The following is a 19,429-nucleotide window of genomic DNA, read 5'->3' as shown; positions in this document are numbered from 1 at the left end:
CCAAAGTTAATAATATAAACTTAGAAGTGTAGCACAAGAGATTACAATAACGTATCCCAAATTATAATTATAATTAGCAAACACCCATTATATAGAGACAATGGTAAGGGTTCAATGGATCAAATCAAATCCAGAATCCAATCCAATCCAATAACTTTGGATATGGATTCTAACAAAGTTATGATTTGAGAATCTATTGGATTAATAAAATGTGAAGTTAGTTTATGTTTAGTATAACAAATGGGATTTGATCTATCATGTTGTTGGATTGGGTGTGGATCATAATTTTGATATTTGATAAAAGCCCAATTCGAAAGCGGATCTTTCCGGGTCAGATCTATCTACATTCTGCAGCCGTTACACATGGGATATGATTTGATGATCAAATTAAACAATTACCAACAACGGGCCTTTCCAAGCAGCCCAATATCAAACCATGGACTTTTTGAGTTGGGCCTGGACCCTGACATGCCCAATCATTCAAGGTTCCAAACCGGTTTTTTTTTTTTTGGATAATTTAAACAGCGGGAAACTGCGTCGTGTTCTTCACAAAAGAAATCAAGTTTACAGAACCAAACAAATGGCGATATTTCTTACTAGAATTAACAAAAAGACTCCTCTCTGTAACTATCATTATCGTATTCGTAATAATCATCTTTTCACTTGCTTGTACATAACGAAAGGATTTGAAATTAAGAAAACCCAATTCGAGAATCACTTTTTTATTATTATTATTATTATTATTATTTTGCAGGGTATTCGAATTGATAACTATTAAAATTGAGATTCACAGCGCAAAAGTCTTTCTAAGCTTATCTGTCAATTCTGTGCTAGGGTTTCAAAATCAGGTAAACTTGGTGTTCAGTTTAAACTATTTTTTGAATCAAAACTTCTTCTTGTTCTTCTTCTTTCAATGACCATTTTGAATAATTTGCAGGAAAATTCTGAAATGGATGTACCTGAAGGATTTCTTGGTTATCTATGGAACTTTCTCGCCTTCTTACCCTATTTTATACTTCTGTTAATTCTTGGAATCGTTAAAGGTATTGATTTCTCTTATGTTTCTTTCTAATCCTCAAAATTTCCCCTATTTTCTTGTTTTCTTTTGTGACCTAGTAGTGATTTGTCTGCAGCTGCTCTTATCGGTCCCATTGTCTTTCTTTTGATCACATTCGGAAATTTCGCCATTATCGTTGGGTTATGGCCGGTACATGTGATTTGGACTTACTACTGTATGGGAAAGTAAGAATCCTTGTTGCCCATTTTTATTTTATTTTTGGTTTTTTTTGTATTTTTGTTGGGTTTAAGGAAAAATGCTGATAAATTTTTTTTATTTTATTATTATTATTTTTATATTTGGAACAGAACCAATAAATTTGGTACATTAATGAAGGGTTTCTTGTTTCTAACAATGCTGATTCCACTGCTACTATGGCCGCTCGTGGGATTAATCGGAACTGTGCTGACGGGTTTAGGCTATGGCTTCTTATGGCCTTTGATTGCAACTTTCGAAGTTATTGATGAAGGTGTTTCAAACAAGTTTGTCAAATGCTTCACGGTATTGTTTTGTTATTGCTTCAATTAATTCTTGTATTGTGATATCTTGCTATTTGAATTAATTGATTGTGGGGAGGTTTAATATTTCTGAAAATCTTTATAGGATGGTACTTGGAGTTCTATTTTGGGGGGATGCACGATTGTACATGACTTCGCAGATGTTTCACTCTATTCTTACTTATCTGTGATGGATGGGTTGCTCAAGTCACAAACCGAGACGCCGTTAGAAATCAAGTATGTTCATAAAACATGAACTTAAGTTTCTTATGATTTACTTTTGATGGTGTCGGGACACGAGTAAGTTATTTGTTATTGTTTGGTTACTGATATTATTTGTGGTGGTTTGATTATTTTGCAACTCATTGAATTGTTGGAAGCCAAATTATACTTTCAAATTGCAAATGGACTGAACCATAAACGTGATTACATTACATAAGGTTAATACACGTGCATGAGGGTATCAAGGCTGTAAATTGTTAGACAATAGAAAAAATTTTGTCTGCAAAACTTGATTGAAAACCTTCAAGAGTTCAGAATAATAATAATAAAAAAATTCGAACTTGATGCATGTAAACACTAGCTGGTCTCATATAGACCAATTTAATCATACACACCTTCTTGTATAGGGACTTATGGGGGTTTGAAAACCCAGATGCATGGATCTAAACATACATTTCTCTTGGCTAAGAGTCACTCTCTTTGCCAAGAAGGCTTCATAAGGTGTCCTATCACCCTTTGTATGACTAGGAACAAAAAAGTTTCTGGGAGCAACTGAGCACTAAGCTACTTGCTTAGTTGTTGATATAAAATTTGAACACAAATCTTTTGTTAGAGTAAATTAGTTTTACTCGGAAATCATTTAAAGTGCAGAAATCATTTAGCATTTCCGTCACTCATAGCACATTTGGTTTTCATATTTTATGATATTCCGGCAATTACCATATGGTTGGTTCTGAGGCTCCATGATATGTGAAGTTATGTATAGCCTCCAAACTGGATTCATTGTCCTATTATTTGCTGATCTTCCCTGTTCCTATTGCAGGATTTTACAGATACCAGGATGCATATTGACAGGAATTTTAGGGGTTCTGTTAGATGTGCCCATTATTACTTTAATAGTGATTTATAAAGCACCCTTCATGCTGTTCAAAGGATGGCAGCGGTTGGTAGGAGATCTTATTGGAAGGTCCGGTCCCTTCTTGGAAACCGTCTGTGTCCCTTTTGCCGGGCTTTCAATTTTGTTGTGGCCAATTGCGGTTAGTTTAGCTGTTTTAGCAGGAATTAGTTCAAGCTTCTTTCTTGGATTTTATGCTGCTGTTGTTTCATATCAGGTACTATTTCTTTGCTTCCCAAATTGATACTGTGACAAGGTTTTCTGTGTGTGTGTGTTCTTAGTTATTGCTTATAACCTTTCTGTGTGTTTGAAGATGTCAACTTAGCTAAGACTGGGTTCAGAACCCATTTACCGCGCCTTCATGCTGACCACTAATCCTTGTTTGCCTTGCAAAAAAAGAAAGCCTTATTATGTGTTTTGTGTGTTAGGAAAATTCTGTAAAGAGAGGAATACTCTATATTGTTGCTAGCTTGTCCTTGTTTGATGAATACACAAATGATTTCCTTTACCTCCGAGAAGGGTCATGCTTTCCAAGGTATGTAACTTGTGTATCATATAGAAGTTTCTCAAGGATTCTCTTATAAAAATGTTGATTTCTCACCTTAAACCTTCAAGAACCTTTTTTGCTTCCCATCCTTCAATTGATCATGTACAAACTCAAGTAATTAATTTGTTGAAGATTTCATAACACCCCAACGTATCATGTAGAGCATCTACTCATGTGTTTGGCAGACCTAGGTATCGCGGGGCTGTTGATTTCAGTTCACCACTGCTTCCTATAAAGAAATTGCCAGGACAACCTGAGGTTGTTTGTGCCAAGCCTCCCGTAAGAACAACTTCCAAGAAACTACAGGCAATGAAGGCCATGGTGGTAAGAATCATATAAACCATCCATTGCCCTGTTAGTTCCTTTTCGAAGTTTTTTATCCTAAGCTCCTTTATAAAGTTAATTAAATGTATATGTATGTTATAAACGTATCATTTGGTATTTATTTCTAGTTCCTACATTGCTTTCTTTTCTAACTTTGGCATTTTATTTTTTCAACCAAGAGTTTACTTCACATTAGCCAGTATTTATTGTTATGAAACGGTGCAAGTTGGTTCTTGGCCTTGGGTGACTAACTATGTCAGCCCAACTCGACATGGATATGGATTTGGGATCTGTGTTGAATAACGCTCAGCCTCACCTGTATGTTTTATGTTGAAATAATGTTTACAAAAGCACAATAGATTTAAATTTAAAGAAAATAATAAAGGTTTTATTATATTAGAAAAAAAAAACTTGAATATTATCTATGTAGCCGTGTCCAGTATAGGAGTAAAGCAAGTCAGACACTTGGATCACCCATACCCAGGTAATATAGGTAGCCTTTACTTTGTAAACTTGCTAATTTTTGGCCTTCACTGATCAATTACTGCATCAGATATGGGATAATTTCTTTGTGGCATGTGAGTATACTGGAAAGGAGCTTCTTCATGCTGGAGCGATTGGGATACAAGACCTGGAAGCATGGCAATCTTCGAAGAATGACATAGTTAACATTGGAATTCCAGCATATGTTTTTCTGCATTGCTTTCTCCGCTCTGTCAAGAATGGTTGCTCGGGCTTTCTAATGCGTAAGAATGCCAATAACTGATAGTCTATTTTATTTTTGTGCAGATGAAATACAGGGAGGATCCTATGCTCCACCTCTGTGTGTGTGGGGCAATGCATCTTTACATACCATTTAGATGTATCAGCTTAAAGATGGAGATCATCCATCTTTAAGCTGAAATATGGACATAGCCCAAAAAAATTATGTCTATTAGACCATCCTAACCATTACCGAGGGTCCTTTTTCTGCAATTACGTCTATTAACATGGGACCTAACTTTATTTTGCAAACTTTTCGTGTTACATCAGGTGACAATGTTGAACTGACCAATGTGAACAGGCCGGAAGGAAGGGTTTTTGACTGGCTTTTTGAGCCCATGTCTATTATGAAAGAGCAAATTAAGTGTTTAAATTTATCAGAAATAGAAGAATTATATTTGTACAAATTGACTCTCTACTGTGGTGATACAAAGAGAATAGAAGCTTGGAAGAATGGAGTTTCTCCAGATAATGAAATCAGAAGAGCTCAGTTGCATGGCATAAGCAGAAGGTTTGTAATTTATTTTTAACGTTTTGTTTGCATTCTTATCCTTTCTGAAATTTGGTTGAATTAATAAGACCTACATTAGGGTCACGCCTTGACCATCAGTCAACTTCATTGATTTACACCTGACATGAAAAGCCGTTTATATTTGAACGATTTTATATCAAAATTAGAAGTTGAAATAACTGGAAAGATATATCATGGGAAGATCTGAAAGGAGAAAGTACAAGAAAAACTTGATCATTTCAAATAATACAAATCTCATAATGAAAAACTTTCCTAGCTAACAACATTAACAAGTTGACAAGCTAATTACAGGTGATTTGTTTCATGGTAAGGGCTGACCCTAATTTAACTACTGGGAACCTTACTGATTCACCCAATTTTCTAGGGAAGGTAGTTCTTAAATGTCCTCTAATTTTTTTTCCTGATTGCTTTATTTTCCTTCCTTTTTATTTAAGATTAAAAGGAATATTTCCGACTACACATAAATGAGGTGCAAAACTTGTGCTAAAGCTAAAAATACATGTTTTGATCCCTGCTTGCTAGGAATGAAAATTCCCCATGTTCTTATATGGTTGTAAAAAGTCTAAAAAGTTTGGTTGGATCAAAGTTCTATTATTGCATGAGAAGATGGCTTTAGATCAATCCTGTTTTCTACTAAATGCACTTATATGTTGTTTAAATCAGGTTGCAAGGCTTTTGCTTGACACTCTCACGGCTGCCAACCTTCCGGCGGCGGTTTCATGAAGTAGTAAGAACTTTACTTCAAGAAGCAAAACAGAGATCAAATGTGCGTGGGAATGACGGCAATATGGAAGCATCCTTTTAGATACTCATTTTTTTCGCCTTCTATTTTGATGTAAATGTGTAGAGTTATTATTTTTTCCGAGATGTAACAGCACATCCGTATTGTCAACTGTATTCTTGAGTTTTATAATTTTTGGTTGGTTGGGGCTTTTGTTTGTAGTTGATTATGTAAAATGTTTATGTGTTCTGATTTCGGGGTGCAGGGGCGGATTTAGAGTGGGGGCACTTGCCCCCAGAAGAGTTTTCAAATTCTATGTATTAATGTGTTATTGCAACAGATTTTACCAGCGGATAAAGAAATTTGCCACTAGGGCCCCCACAATTTTTTTTTCCACTCATAGTTGCCCCCACAACTACTTCTTTCACTCTTAATTGTCCCCACAAGTTTTTTCTACTCTTGGTTGCCCCCACATGAGCAAAATCCTGGCTCCATCCACCTATTACGTATGCAATACACTCAACCATAGGATGGCACTTGGAGCAATGTTTGGGAGGAGTGCACCATTATATGCAACTTTAGGTATTTTTCCTTCCATTCTTACTTCTGTGATGGATGAGTTGTTTGAGATGAAAGACAATGAAAAACCTTGGAACTCAAGTACTGTCTCAACATAAAATGGGTTTTGATTTCTTGCAATTTGGGTGTTTAGCGGGTTATTTTAGTGGGTCTACAAATTTTGAATCAATTGTAAAATGGACAAATTTACTTATAATTTTGAAAAAGTCATTTCAAATGCAAGAAAGCCAAAATATATTCAGGATTCGGAACCATAAATATGTAAAAGCCGATTGCGTCGCATGAAGAATTGCACACACAACTTTTAGCTGTTTTATTTGGAATTATTTCAAGCTTTGGTTTTGGAGTTTACATTGCTTGAAGGGGCTTGTTTTCCAAAGTATGTAAGCTGTACATCACATAAAAGTTCCTCACCAATTGAACGTTTTTACCTGTTCACTATGTCCAATTTTATATAATCTGGGTACTCTCAAGTATTTTGTTGATAAAGATGGCTTAACTTGTCTATTTCCCATATTAATTGTAGATTTGGTTCATGTGGGCAGCCATTCATAAGTTCCGCTTGGATCCTATGTAGTGTTTTTTTTCTTCTCTATAGCACCATGTCATGTGAGAGCATCACATTGACAAAACAAAATCAATTGGTTTAAATTTGGGTGTTCAGTGTTTCAAAGTCTTTGATCAGGCCAAGAAAAGTTCGTTATTAAAATTTTTTTTTTTTCTTCGTTTTCTGATATAGGCCATGAATCCTATGGGGCTGAGGTTTTTTCTTTCAACGTGACACTCTCTGGCTGTGAAAGAAATGCGAGTGGGTGCTATAGGAAGATTATAATAAGATGGATTTTAATATATTAAATCATCTTTTATAACATAATTGACGAAGATTGGGATAAAATATGATTTGATCAGATTAGATTTCCTAATAGAATATCTATTTATTTTAGAATGATTAATTATACAAGAATTCGACATCCTGTCTGCATCACTTTTTAAAATTTTCTCAGTTGATAGTGGCTGTCACTTTTATCGTCATTTTTTAAATCTATAAATTATACTAAGTTTTCTTCACACTAAACTCATCATCATCAAACAATGGATTCCCTTCTACCTTACACATCCACTGCAACTATGAGTGCCCTCTTTTCCTTATTATTCTTTCTCTATTATCTATTCTTATGGAGAAGGAGAAGTGCAAGTAGTAAGAGTAACAAGAGCATAGAGGCTCCTGAACCCAATGGAGCATGGCCTATCATTGGTCACCTTCCTATTTTAGGAGGTCACCGCCCGGCTCACTTTACGTTGGGGGACATGGCCGACATGTATGGACCTGAGTTTACTTTACGTCTAGGAGTACGTCGAACACTGGTGGTGAGTAGTTGGGAGGTAGCAAAGGAGTGTTTAACTATGAACGACAGGGTCTTTGCCACTCGCCCAAGCTCCATGGCTGTTAAAATCATGGGCTACAACTACGCCATGTTTGGCTTTGGTCCTTACGGGCCCTACTGGAGCAAATTGCGCAAGATAGCCACGCTCGAGCTTCTCTCGAATAGTCGGATCGAGTTAATCAAGCATGTCTGGGTCTCCGAGATTGACACATGTATAAAAGAGTTGTATCAGGTGTGGGCCAAGAGTAATAAAGGAGTGTTTTGGTGGAGATGAAGCAATGGTTTGGCGACTTGACACTGAACTTGGCACTTAGGATGGTTGCTGGAAAGTGATATTTTGGTACTAGCGCTGCGTGTGAGGAGGAAGTGCGGCGGTGCCAGAAAGCACTTAGAGTTTTCTTTCACTTGTCAGGGTTGTTCTTACTTCTTAGTGTCTGGACACATTGCTTTTCTTAGGGTGGTTGGATTTGCAATGTCATGAGAAGGCCATGTGGAGAACAGGGAAAGAATTGGATTTATTCCTTGGGAGATGGGTAGAGGAGCATCGAAAAGAGAAATCATCGAGAGAGGAACAGAGCGACCAAGACTTCATGGATGTGATGATTTCAATCCTAGAATATACAGAGCGCTTTGATTAGGATGCTGATACTGTTATCAAAGCTACTTGCCTGGTATGTGTATCTTGCTAAAAGGGAAGGATTTTCTAGTCTCAAACATATGGTTGAGATGGGAAGATAAAATAGACTTCAAAAGCCTTAGTACAAATTTCCAAGGGATTCTTCTTAACGAAATCCTACGAATACACTTGAGGCACTATACTATATAATGCCTTAATCGAGAGATTTGAAGTAGATATATATTCTGCCTCAAACCTCTCTTTGAGATGAGTACTGATTTAATTTTTGGAGTTGAGCTTGCCTTCTTTAAGCATAATCATACTTCCAATCTTACGAAGGCTTATTATGGGCACTCCACCGGAGGAACAACTGGTTTAATTGAGAACAATGATTTTCAGACTCCCCCCTCTGACATTCTTCCCCCATACTCTCTTGACGTGACATGTGCATAAAATCATAGATTTTTCCCATGTCAGGAGAGTATGAGGGAGTATGTCAGGGGAGAGTCAGATTGTCACGACTCTATGATTGATTATCCAATTTGGGTTCCACAGTGGGTCTACTCCGCGGATGAGATATATTGGAGTCAAATCACTATATCGGTGAAAAAGATTACAATCATAGAGATCCTTAACTGTCACACACATAAAAGACTAAAGTCCTTTTTTCTATTTTAAATCTTACTCCTCTTATTCAAGAGAATCCAAACAAGAAATATCCTGTCATATGGTTGAGATAGGATGACAAACACATGTATCATAGAAAATGTTTTCTAGGATCATTTCATTTTAAAATTTGGTAAGTTTTTTTTCTTTTTTAAAATATATTTTTTAATTTTAATTTGAACTTTTTAACCTCAAACAACAACATCTGAGTCCCTCCGTCAAACATATGACAGATGGGATGAGAAGCAAATATTTCCTAGAGAACTGTTCTGTTTTTCTAGAAATCAATATAGTATTTGTTAGAGGATAATGCTAGAATGACTTTACAGGACACTCTGCTCAACCCTGTGCTGACATCGTGGTATGGATGAAACCATAGTTGCAATTCACTCGTGTGTCTTGAGGAAAAATTAGTTGTGCTGGAGTGACGTCAAGATTGTACCTCATATCACACTTTCCTTATGGAGAAGTGAGTAGGAATCGTAGATGCCTTTTACTTGTATCTCGATGAAAAATATATGATTGCAATCATCGAGTTAGAAATCACTTCAATATGTAATTTTTGCTTTAATTATTGGGATCATGCAACTTTCTTTAATTTAAATTATGTCTAGGAACATGAAGAGGAACACCCCGTGAGAAAGCAATCTCATATTCTCATATGAGCTTTCATCTTTTTCTTGTATTTGAAAATAGTAGTACTCAAACATTATCTTCATTCTAGTGAAAGATAAATTTTTTATAATGGAAAATATCTTGAAAGATCCTTTCGTTCCTTTCTTTTCAAACATGCCAGTTGGAAGGCTAGAAAGCACCCTTTCAACATTATCAAAACCAAACCATCTCCTTAATTTGCTTCTATGGCAGACCAATTCACATATGGGTTAATAATAATATTTCACATTGCCATTAAGAACTCAAAAATTTTCAGAGCTTGATCCTTAATACTCAAGAAAGTCTTGTTGGAGTAACATTGTGAGGGACGTCATGGGGGACATTGCTGACATGGATGTATGTCAGAACCATAGATGCTTGTCATTGAGATACGAGTGAGGAGCATCTTAATATAAGTGAGAAGCATCTATGGTTTTGTGCACACCAATGTCCCCTACGATGTCAATTTCAATGTTACTTCAGTATTTTCCTACTCAAAATACCAAGACATGCCCATCGTAGAATCCCGAGAGGAGGTAATAAGAACAATAGACCTTATATTTACACACCAACTTTTACTTATAACACATCAATCTCTATATTCAATTTCTAAAGGATTGGTGTGCTGTAAGTAAAAGTTAGTGTACCAATACAATTCCTCTAAAAGTCGTATCATGATCATGATCGTCGCTCAAATTTTCTGTCACACAGGAGCAGCAGACTTGATCTCCCTATGCTCACAATTAACTATACCAAGCTTGACCTTGATTTCCCTACTATAGTCTCATTATTTCTTATCATATCATCATTATTTGAATTTCATCAACACAATTGATATTTTTTGATAACATTGCCATGAATCCCCATTAGATGTCTGTTGTAGATTTTAAATTATTTGATTTTAGACTTAATTTGGAAGTAATAATATCATCAGGCATCAGAAATCTTTACCTAGTTTTTTCCCCCCTTTAATGTGTGTCCGTTCTAAAGTTCATCTAATATGCCACATTAAAGATCTATCCCTAAGTGCTTTCAACAAATAATATAAAAACGTGTTTCGAAATCTCCAACATGCTAATGTGGACAATTTAAATGAGACATTTTTTTTGCTCACAGATTCCTCAGTGCAGGCCACATCAAGCATACAAAGGTAGTTTTGTAATTAATAAGGGTACTTTTGTTAATTAGAAATGTCATTTAATACACACAAATATATGCTTAAATCACGGAAAACACTGCCACGTGGGTAGTCTGACTACCCCACGTGGCAAACTAAGTTGACTACCCTGACGTGATAAATTCAAGAACCATAGACCTGCGTTCCTCAGGATACACGACTTCACTTCCCCAAAAAAAAGTGGATCTCGAGGGAATCATGTTTCTCGAGGAGCAAAAATCTACAGTTCTTGAACTTGTCACATTAGGTAGTTGATTGAGTATGCCACGTGTTAGGTAGTTGATTGAGTATGCCACGTGCAGTAGTAAGATTATAATGACTCTTCTTTTAAGTCAGGGGGCAGATTTACAGTGGAGGTAATGGGGGGCACTTGCCCCCACATAATTTTCAAAGTCTATTAGCCCCATACATTTTTTCTACTCTTACATTGCCCCCACATAAGCAAAACCCTTGCTCTGCCCCTGTTTTAAGTAATTTCTTTGTGCAGGCCATCAAAATTGAAGAACAATGCATTATTTTTGGCTAATCGAGTGTCCGGACCAGTTTGAGCGCACCACAACTAATCTCGGGGAGGACTACCACAACAACCCACCGCCATGGTCCCCCAATTAAATCATGAGAAAAATCCAAGAGGGGAATCGATCGAACCCATGACGTGCGCCTAACCCACACTTCACGTGCTCGCCCTTACCACTTAGGCAACCCATGGGTGGGTAAGAACAATGCATTATTATGAAAATAAAAAGGTTGATCTCAATATACTGTTTTCAAAAAAGTAAATATTTTTTCGTTTTAATTTTAGTAATTATTAAAAAATCATCATTTTCATAAATTATTTAATATTTCCCCACTTTCGTAAAATGTTTTAATTATGTAAAAATGATAATTTATCATTTTCAGAATTAAAATGAATAGTCTATCATATTTAAAATTTTCAACTTTTTCTTTACCCATTTGGTAAACCCCCTCCCTCTTGGCCTCCTGGTTTTTATTTAAAAAAATAATAATTATGTATCCTTCTCTCAAACAGTCTAAAAATTGGAAGAAAAAAAAATGCTATTGTGGATCATCTCCCATTTTCCATAGATTCTTATGCCATCAAACTTGGACACTCTACACTAAATGGCATACCAAGCTTTGCAAAGAGCGAAGACCGGGATACATCATTACAGGTATCTCGTTACATTACTTATCACAAAGTTTGATATTAATAAACCCCACTAATGTCCATTACAGTTATAACAGTTAGTAATTATTTATTATTATTATTGTTTTGATTAGAAGGATATCTGGACAATTAGTAATTATTAGTAATTGTTACATTACTTAGCACAAAATTTGATATTAATTAACCCCACTAATGTCCGTTATAGTTATAAATATTTTGAGTTACTTAACACAAGTTTGGTACTAAACCCCTGTTAAGTCCTGTGAAATGTACTTTTAGATCTTCTTGTAGACTTATAAATCAGTATTCAATTAAATTAAAGACTTCTAGGTGACGTTTATGCCTGGTCATTGACAAAAACTTTGTCACTTGGGGTTGGTGGCATTCGTTGGGTGGCGACTAGTCCAAGGGAAATTTTTTTGAAGTGGGCAGCCAGTTTCAAAATTTTGAAGATACCACCTCCATTGGATTACATGTGGTATTTTCAAGGAGGTATTTCAAATTTTGGCAGAAATGTAGGGTGGTAAATAAATTCAAAACACCACGTGTCATGTAACAAGCAGGATTCTTTCACATTTTGAAGCGGGCTGTCCGTTTCAAAGTCGGACCCTTATCCAAATGCGCTCTTTAAAATTTAGAAGAACTAGGGTTGCACATTGGATTGGGTAAATCCGAGAACCGAACCAATCCGAAGCCTTTTGGATTGGATTGGTTCGGATTGAGCATGGTTTGATTCGGGTACATATTGTATATTAAAAAATCCGATTGATTTGATTCGGTTCCGGATTAAGGGTATAATAGAACTGAACCAATCCGAGAATCGAACTAATCCGAAATATCTATTATATATATAACTCATCAAAGTCTTCAACTTTATTTCCTCTATGTTTTTCTAACAAAAATTCATAAAAAATGTACACAAATCTCTTTCTCAACTCTCAAATGAATCAATCCATTTATGGAAAAGCTTTTCAAAGAATTTGATTCCTTATTTTTTTACGAGAGCCTTTATGTCGTATTTGTTAGATGAAATAAACTATACGAACCTAGACTTGGATACGTTAATCTACCATTTATAGATTAGTTTCCTCACTAATCCATCCAAAATACCAATTTTAAAATTGTAATTTTTTTTTAATGCATTGAGCTTTCTTTAATTTTCAATTTTTACAGATTTCAGTCATAATTTAATCATAAAAACATTTTCATTTTTAAAATATGCATTATTTATGATATGATCCAAAGGGTTCCTCTTTTGAAAGAAAAAAATACTAATTCTTCTATTTTGAAAGTATGAGAACCGAGAACCGATCCGAACCAATCCGAACCAAGGTTGGTTTGGATTGGTTCGGTTCTATTGGGTAATTGGATTGGTTCGGTTTCAAATTTGTAGAACCGATCATGTTTGGTTCAGTTCCAATTTTGTCAAAATCCGAACCATGTGCACCCCTAACCTGTAGGTACTCAATTGTAAAGTCGACTATTTATTTAGGGTAATTTAAATATATCCTCAAAATTTTCGTGAATGTTTGAGATGCATTTGAATTTTCAATCTGATGATATATAGTCCATAAATTCCATGCAACTATAATAGATTAATAAAAAAATAATTTTAACATCCCATCTTCAACCTGCAGTAAAAATCTTTAGAATTTATAGTTTCTTAAAAAAATGCAATCTTTAACCTTTCGGGTAAAATTTTTACCTTCACGTTATAACCTTAAATTTTTATCTAATCCTTTAAACATCACGAACAAGACAAATTTTTTGAGCAAAAAATGAAGGTTTTCTATGAGGTGTTGAAGTGACATTGAAAATGATAAATTCAATATGTGGTTGAATAGATTAAAACTAATTTATTGTAAAGATTAATTAAAGAGGTTGATAATTACAAGGTAGAGGTAGAAAAAATTAAGGGCATGTCATCAGTTTGAAAACATAGATCTCAAAATATTTAGCAAAATGTATGTGAAGGGTTATGTTTAAAATTGAAATCACTCTTTGATAACATGCTATGCATGTAAAGGAAATGGTTTTTTTTTTATGCACATCCCCACTCGATCTCACGATCACCCACACCATCCCCTCGGAAAATCCTATCTGCAACTGATGGAGTTGTGGGTCAACTGGACCTGGAGAGTGCCCCTAAGGAATTCATAACTTCATGGGGTTTCGAACACTTGACCCACCCTTCTTAAGGAGCTTATCAAGGCTTGACTTGACCCTTTGGGGATTAATCTGGATAATATGCACCAAGGGATGAGGGGGATCTTTCTAGATATATATATCCTTTTCATTATCGTGAAAAAGAGGACTTTTCAACATGTATGTGATAAGATCTGAGTCGTGTCGTGTGGGTTTCTTTGGAATTGGATTTCTTTGCAACGGTGGGACCCGAATCATCAGCAATAAGGACATCAGACTTGTTAATTATTTGCAAGTCTATTAAATATCAGGCTTATCTTGCCCATAGAAGTACTAGAAAAATCATCAACCAACAAGCCATGAATTCCCTTCAACCTTAAATAGCCACTTCAACTATGAGTGCCATCTTTGCCTTACTATTCTTCCTCTATTATCTATTCTTATGGTGGAGGAGAAGTGCAAGTAGTGAGAGTAACAAGAGCAAAGAGGCTCCAGAACCTGATGGAGCGTGGCCTATCATTGGTCACCTTCCTATCTTAGGAGGTCACGACCCGCCCCACTTCACATTGGGAGCCATGGCCGACAAGTATGGGCATGCATTAACTATACGGCTAGGAGTACGTCGAACACTAGTGGTGAGTAGTTGGGAGGTAGCAAAGGAGTGTTTCACTACCAACGACAGGGTCTTTGCCACTCGACCAAGCTCCGTGGCCATTAAAATCATGGGCTACAACCATGCCATGTTCGGCTTTAGTCCTTACGGGCGCCACTGGCGTGAATTGCGCAAGATAGCCACACTTGAGCTTCTCTCAAACCATCGGCTTGAGTTACTCAAGCATGTCAGAGCCTCCGAGATTGACACATGTATAAAAGAGTTGTATCAGTTGTGGGCGAAGAATAACAAAGGAAGTGTTTTGGTGGATATGAAGGGATGGTTTGCCGACTTGACGCTTAACTTGGCCCTTAGGATGGTTGTTGGGAAGCGATATCTTCCGTGTGAGGAGGAGGAGGCGCGGCGGTGCCAGAAAGCAATTAGGGATTTCTTTCATCTTATGGGACTGTTCGTAGTGTCGGACGCACTGCCATTCCTAGCATGGCTGGACGTGCAAGGTCACGAGAAAGCCATGAAGAGAACTGCAAAAGAATTGGATTGTATACTTGGGGGATGGTTAGAAGAGCATCGAAGAGAAAAATTGTTGGGAGAGACACATAGGGACCGAGACTTCATGGGTGTGATGTTGTCAATTCTTGAGGATACAAAGCTCTTCGATTATGATACGGATACCATTATCAAGGCTACTTGCTTGGTATGTTTTTTCACTAAATTAAATAGAGATCGTATAAATATGATTTAAACTATACAATTTTGGGGCAAAGAGAACCTATCCCCAATAAAGCATTTTTTTTTCTAGGGCACTACATGCAAAAAGGGTTAAGTTGATGCCAAGGTCCGTTGAATTTACCCCTTTTTTTGCACAAAGTGGTGGAAACCGAGGAAAAAAAAAACATTATAGATTGATTTCAAGCAGTTTTGGATACGAATTAGCCAATCTTCTCTTAGGTCTATATATGGTGATGGAATATGAATTAACTTCTCTTAAGTTTTTTTTTTCTTCTTAGGATGAGACTAATCCCATGGTCACATGCACCACCCCCTCGAAAAGTCCTACGCTATGTTACCTAGTTTGTGGGATAGATCGGTTTGAATTCTGGTTTGTGGTTCGTCAATTTAAAATGAACTCGGTTCATAGAGAAAATTTATTTTTGGGTTCCCTTTGGTTTCTTAGTTTGGTTCGTGATAAGGTCCCAATTATTCGATTTTGGGACCGTAATTGCATTAAGATTACCATTGCATAAATGTTAGTTCCTTTAAATAATTGTAAAATTATTTTATTTATCCAAATTAATAGAGCTAATGATATATTAGTGTTAATTGTAGCGCACGTGGAAGTTATTAAATCGCGAAACGATTACGGTTACAATACACGAGCCGAAAGAAAGCATCCAGAAAAACCTCGATCGATTTGGGCGCCATGTCACCGCGCCGCGGCTAGGCATGACCGCGCCGCGGTCATCTCGAGGAATTTGTCCTCGAGATTTTCATAGAAGCTTCCAATTGCTTCGGTGGTTGTAACTGAATGGGTAGTTCGAAGCGAATCATCCGAAAAGTTGACCCGATTACCCGAATACGAATGTTATAAATTGGAGGGTTGATTTTAGAGAAGGGGTCTTCTCTTTGCTCTATTCTTCTCTAATTTTTGGTTTTTCCTCTCTTTAATCTTCTTTTATTCTCTGTAATTTCCTTGTGAGAAAGCTCTTGAGTGTAGTGAGAACATCAAGAGTGGGATTTCATTGTTTTTTGTAATTCTTTGGAGAGATATAGAAGAAGAATTTCAGATCGATTATCATCTTCTTCACCCATGTTCTTTGCTCTCTTATTAATTTCTGCAATTTTAATCTTTGCAATGAGTGGCTAGATCCTCATTAGAGAGATCAAGGATGCCGAAGCAAGTTTATCCCTCTAATGTAGTTTTAATTCCTTATTTTGCTTACATGTTTACTATTCTAGAAATTCTACTTTGATTAGATGATCTACTTATATTTCTGATTCAAAATTTGATAGCCATTACTTAGATAAGTTCAAGAACGGCTATGCTCTGTGAAGAATCTGAATATAAGCTAGGCAATCTCAATTAAATATGAATTTTCATGAATGTCTTTTGGTTACCTTTGATAATTAAACCGCTCCACCTTCCAATCCATGAGCAATGACTTGCTACATGGATTGAGTTATTCTTGGAATTGATCTGCATTATGGATAGTTTGCAAAAGCTGATTTGATTTCTCTAAACCTCCTTTCTTATATCTTCAATCTCTACTTTCTGTTTTTATTTCAAATTGCAAGTTAATTTCCATTTCATTTGTGCAACAAATCAATTTTGTTTTTAAGAAAAATCTGTTTTCTAATTCTGTTTTTGTTTCTAACCGAATGAATCTTTGAATCTTCATTGTCCCTGTGGAACGAATTCGACTTGCCCAAAGTCTTAGTTCACATCTTAATCTCTACATTTATTTAGCAAGATTTACAAACGATCAGTTCGCTAGCTTGGTTCGCTTAATTATGCATATATATAAGTCAAGTATACAAGTTATAATTACAATTATAATATAATTTAAAAAAAAAATTTAAATAGAAATAAATTAGTTAAATAATATAAAATTTAAATATAAACAATGAAAAAAATAAAAATGAATTAAAAAAAATATTTGCTTTGTCGAATCAAATTGGTTTGCATAACCAAATTTTTTGGTTTGTTGAACCTGACCAAAATTCTGTGGGTTTGTGGTTCACTTGATTTAATGAACCCAGTAAGAATCGTACCACGAACTGGTTCTCTTCATACCGATTTGTGGTTCAGACTGTTGAGAAAAAGAGGAACAATTGAATCAGAAAATGAATTAAAACAAAACACAAATCACACACAAAAACACATAATTTTACGTGATTCCCTCAAGATTGAGGTACGTCGATGGACAGTTACAGATTACACACTTTCACCAAAAAACGAGAAATATAAATACCCCAAAAAATCTAACTAGGATTTTATATAATAATAGTGAAATTATGAAAACATCATTGGAAAAGCTCGACCAACGTGAAAACGTGGCTTGATTTACAATACATCCTTGTTGACTAGTACTATTAGGCTCCACAAACAACAATACGGACTAGTAGAAATGAATTGGATAATGGTCTTATGTGCAACTAGTTGAGTCGAGGGTCAATCGGACCCTAGATAGTGGCCCAAGGATATATATATAATTTAGACTATTTGATTTTCTTTTCTTTTCAAGAGTTGTTTTGAATTTGCAGAGTATGATCCTAGGTGGGTCTGACACTACAATGGTGACTCTAACATGGGCCCTTGCTTTGCTGTTGAACAATCGACACATATTGAAGAAGGCCCAAGATGAGATTGACTTTCACGTTGGAAAGGACAGACATGTGGATGAATCAGATATACAGAAACTTGTGTACCTCCAAGCCATTGTTAAGGAAACGTTACGCCTATACCCAGCAGGCCCACTATCTGCTCCACATGAGTCCATGGAGGACTGCACTGTAGCTGGCTATCACGTCCCTGCGGGTACAACTCTATTAGTAAATGTTTGGAAAATTCAGAGAGACCCACGTGTATGGTCCAACCCTACTGAATTCCAACCAGAGAGATTTCTCACGAGCCACGTGGACATAGATGTTAGAGGTCAACATTTCGAGCTCATCCCTTTCGGGTCGGGTAGACGATCATGCCCAGGGATCTCATTGGGCCTTCAAGTGGTGCAATTGATTCTCGCGCGTTTGGTGCATGGGTTTGAGTTTGAGACACCATCAGATACACCGGTTGATATGACCGAGAGTACTGGACTCACTAATCTCAAATCAACCCCCCTTGATGTTGTTATCAACCCACGACTCTCTTCCAACCTTTATGTAATATCTTGAAAATCTAATTGAATCAACATATTTTTAATGAAAATAAATATATATAAATATGAAATCTCATATAATGAGTCATTTATCTATCCATCAATAAAATAAAAAATCATTAATGTATCTGTGGAGGATATTTTTTGGAAAAAATAACATGTGGCAATCTTGAGGAATTTTAATTGAAGGACCGCGTTACAAGATAATCTAACTGAACGTCCGAATTACTAAAGATGCTGATTTGCATTTAACCTAGTTCCAAAGGTGTGAAGCTCGGTGTAAATCTCATAAAATATGGAGTATTCTTCCTTTCTAGAAATGAAGACAAATTCCTAAATGGGCGTAATCGCTCGGGTGAGAATCATGGAGAAAATTTAAGAAGATCTTAGGGAAGAAACTTTTATAAATACGAAAGTGCAACATACCAAAATGTATGAATTTTCTCCCTGAAAATACTCTATACTATTTGTACTAAACCCTGACTTGGGTGTCGGAGTGGTGTTGTTGCAGGCACACCTAGGAGTGCAAAAAGGGGAGAGTTCTTTATTAGCAAGAATCACGAGGTAGAGCAAGTTTTTCATCTACAATCTCCCTTTAAAAAAAAAGTCAATAATTTTTTCACCAATTAAAGAAAGTTATTAATCTCACCCATAAAAAATGTCATTAATCTATCTATAAAAATGAGTATAGGTTATTAAATAGATTGATATAATTTTATTAATATAAAGATTAGGTACTTGGTTTGGTTTGGTTCTTGCAAGACATGAACCAAGAACCAAACCCAGTTGATCGGTTCTCTATTTTGTTAATCCGGAACCAAACCAAAGTTCATTATAAATCGAACCAAATCAATTTAAAGCTCTCGATTTGGTTCGATTCTCGATTTCAAACAGACCAAGTTGCACCCCTACCAAATACTATATTTACCAAAATGATGACCATTGCTTGGATAATAAAAGAAACTTATCTTTGCCAAGCTAATCTATTTTTTTA

At 36.0% G+C, this 19,429-nt stretch overlaps 2 protein-coding genes and 1 pseudogene across 5 annotated transcripts; all 3 read left to right on the top strand.

The window, feature by feature from the left end:
• The first annotated feature begins 520 nt into the window (after positions 1-520).
• LOC147409039 (putative membrane protein At3g27390) lies at positions 521-5,902 on the top strand. Of its 4 annotated transcripts, none has more exons than XM_086424803.1 (12): positions 521-644; positions 755-848; positions 938-1,043; positions 1,134-1,242; positions 1,366-1,558; positions 1,661-1,791; positions 2,600-2,888; positions 3,100-3,206; positions 3,380-3,542; positions 4,096-4,288; positions 4,575-4,815; positions 5,500-5,902. In XM_086424803.1, exons 3-12 carry the CDS (start codon positions 950-952, stop codon positions 5,639-5,641), a joined length of 1,662 nt encoding a protein of 553 aa, XP_086280929.1. In that variant the 5' UTR covers positions 521-644; positions 755-848; positions 938-949; the 3' UTR covers positions 5,642-5,902. The 4 variants fall into 4 exon arrangements, with proteins under 4 accessions (XP_086280929.1, XP_086280936.1, XP_086280921.1 ...); XM_086424810.1 differs by having other exon boundaries at positions 527-623; XM_086424795.1 differs by having other exon boundaries at positions 549-848.
• Positions 5,903-7,228: 1,326 nt separating this feature from the next.
• Positions 7,229-8,159, top strand: LOC147409038 (strychnine-10-hydroxylase pseudogene; annotated as a pseudogene).
• Positions 8,160-14,327: 6,168 nt separating this feature from the next.
• LOC147409037 (cytochrome P450 CYP82D47-like) lies at positions 14,328-18,505 on the top strand. The gene is made up of 2 exons (XM_086424785.1): positions 14,328-15,254; positions 17,822-18,505. The coding sequence occupies exons 1-2, from the start codon at positions 14,343-14,345 to the stop codon at positions 18,449-18,451; spliced, it is 1,542 nt and encodes a 513-aa protein (XP_086280911.1). The 5' UTR covers positions 14,328-14,342; the 3' UTR covers positions 18,452-18,505.
• The last annotated feature ends 924 nt before the right edge of the window (positions 18,506-19,429 follow it).

This window comes from Akebia trifoliata, chromosome 2 (assembly GCF_017979445.1).
Source record: "Akebia trifoliata isolate Shusen 1 chromosome 2, ASM1797944v1, whole genome shotgun sequence".
NCBI classification, from domain to species: Eukaryota; Viridiplantae; Streptophyta; class Magnoliopsida; order Ranunculales; family Lardizabalaceae; genus Akebia; species Akebia trifoliata.
The sequence above is the reverse complement of the archived record's forward strand: the minus strand, read 5'-3'. Positions and strand labels throughout refer to the sequence as shown.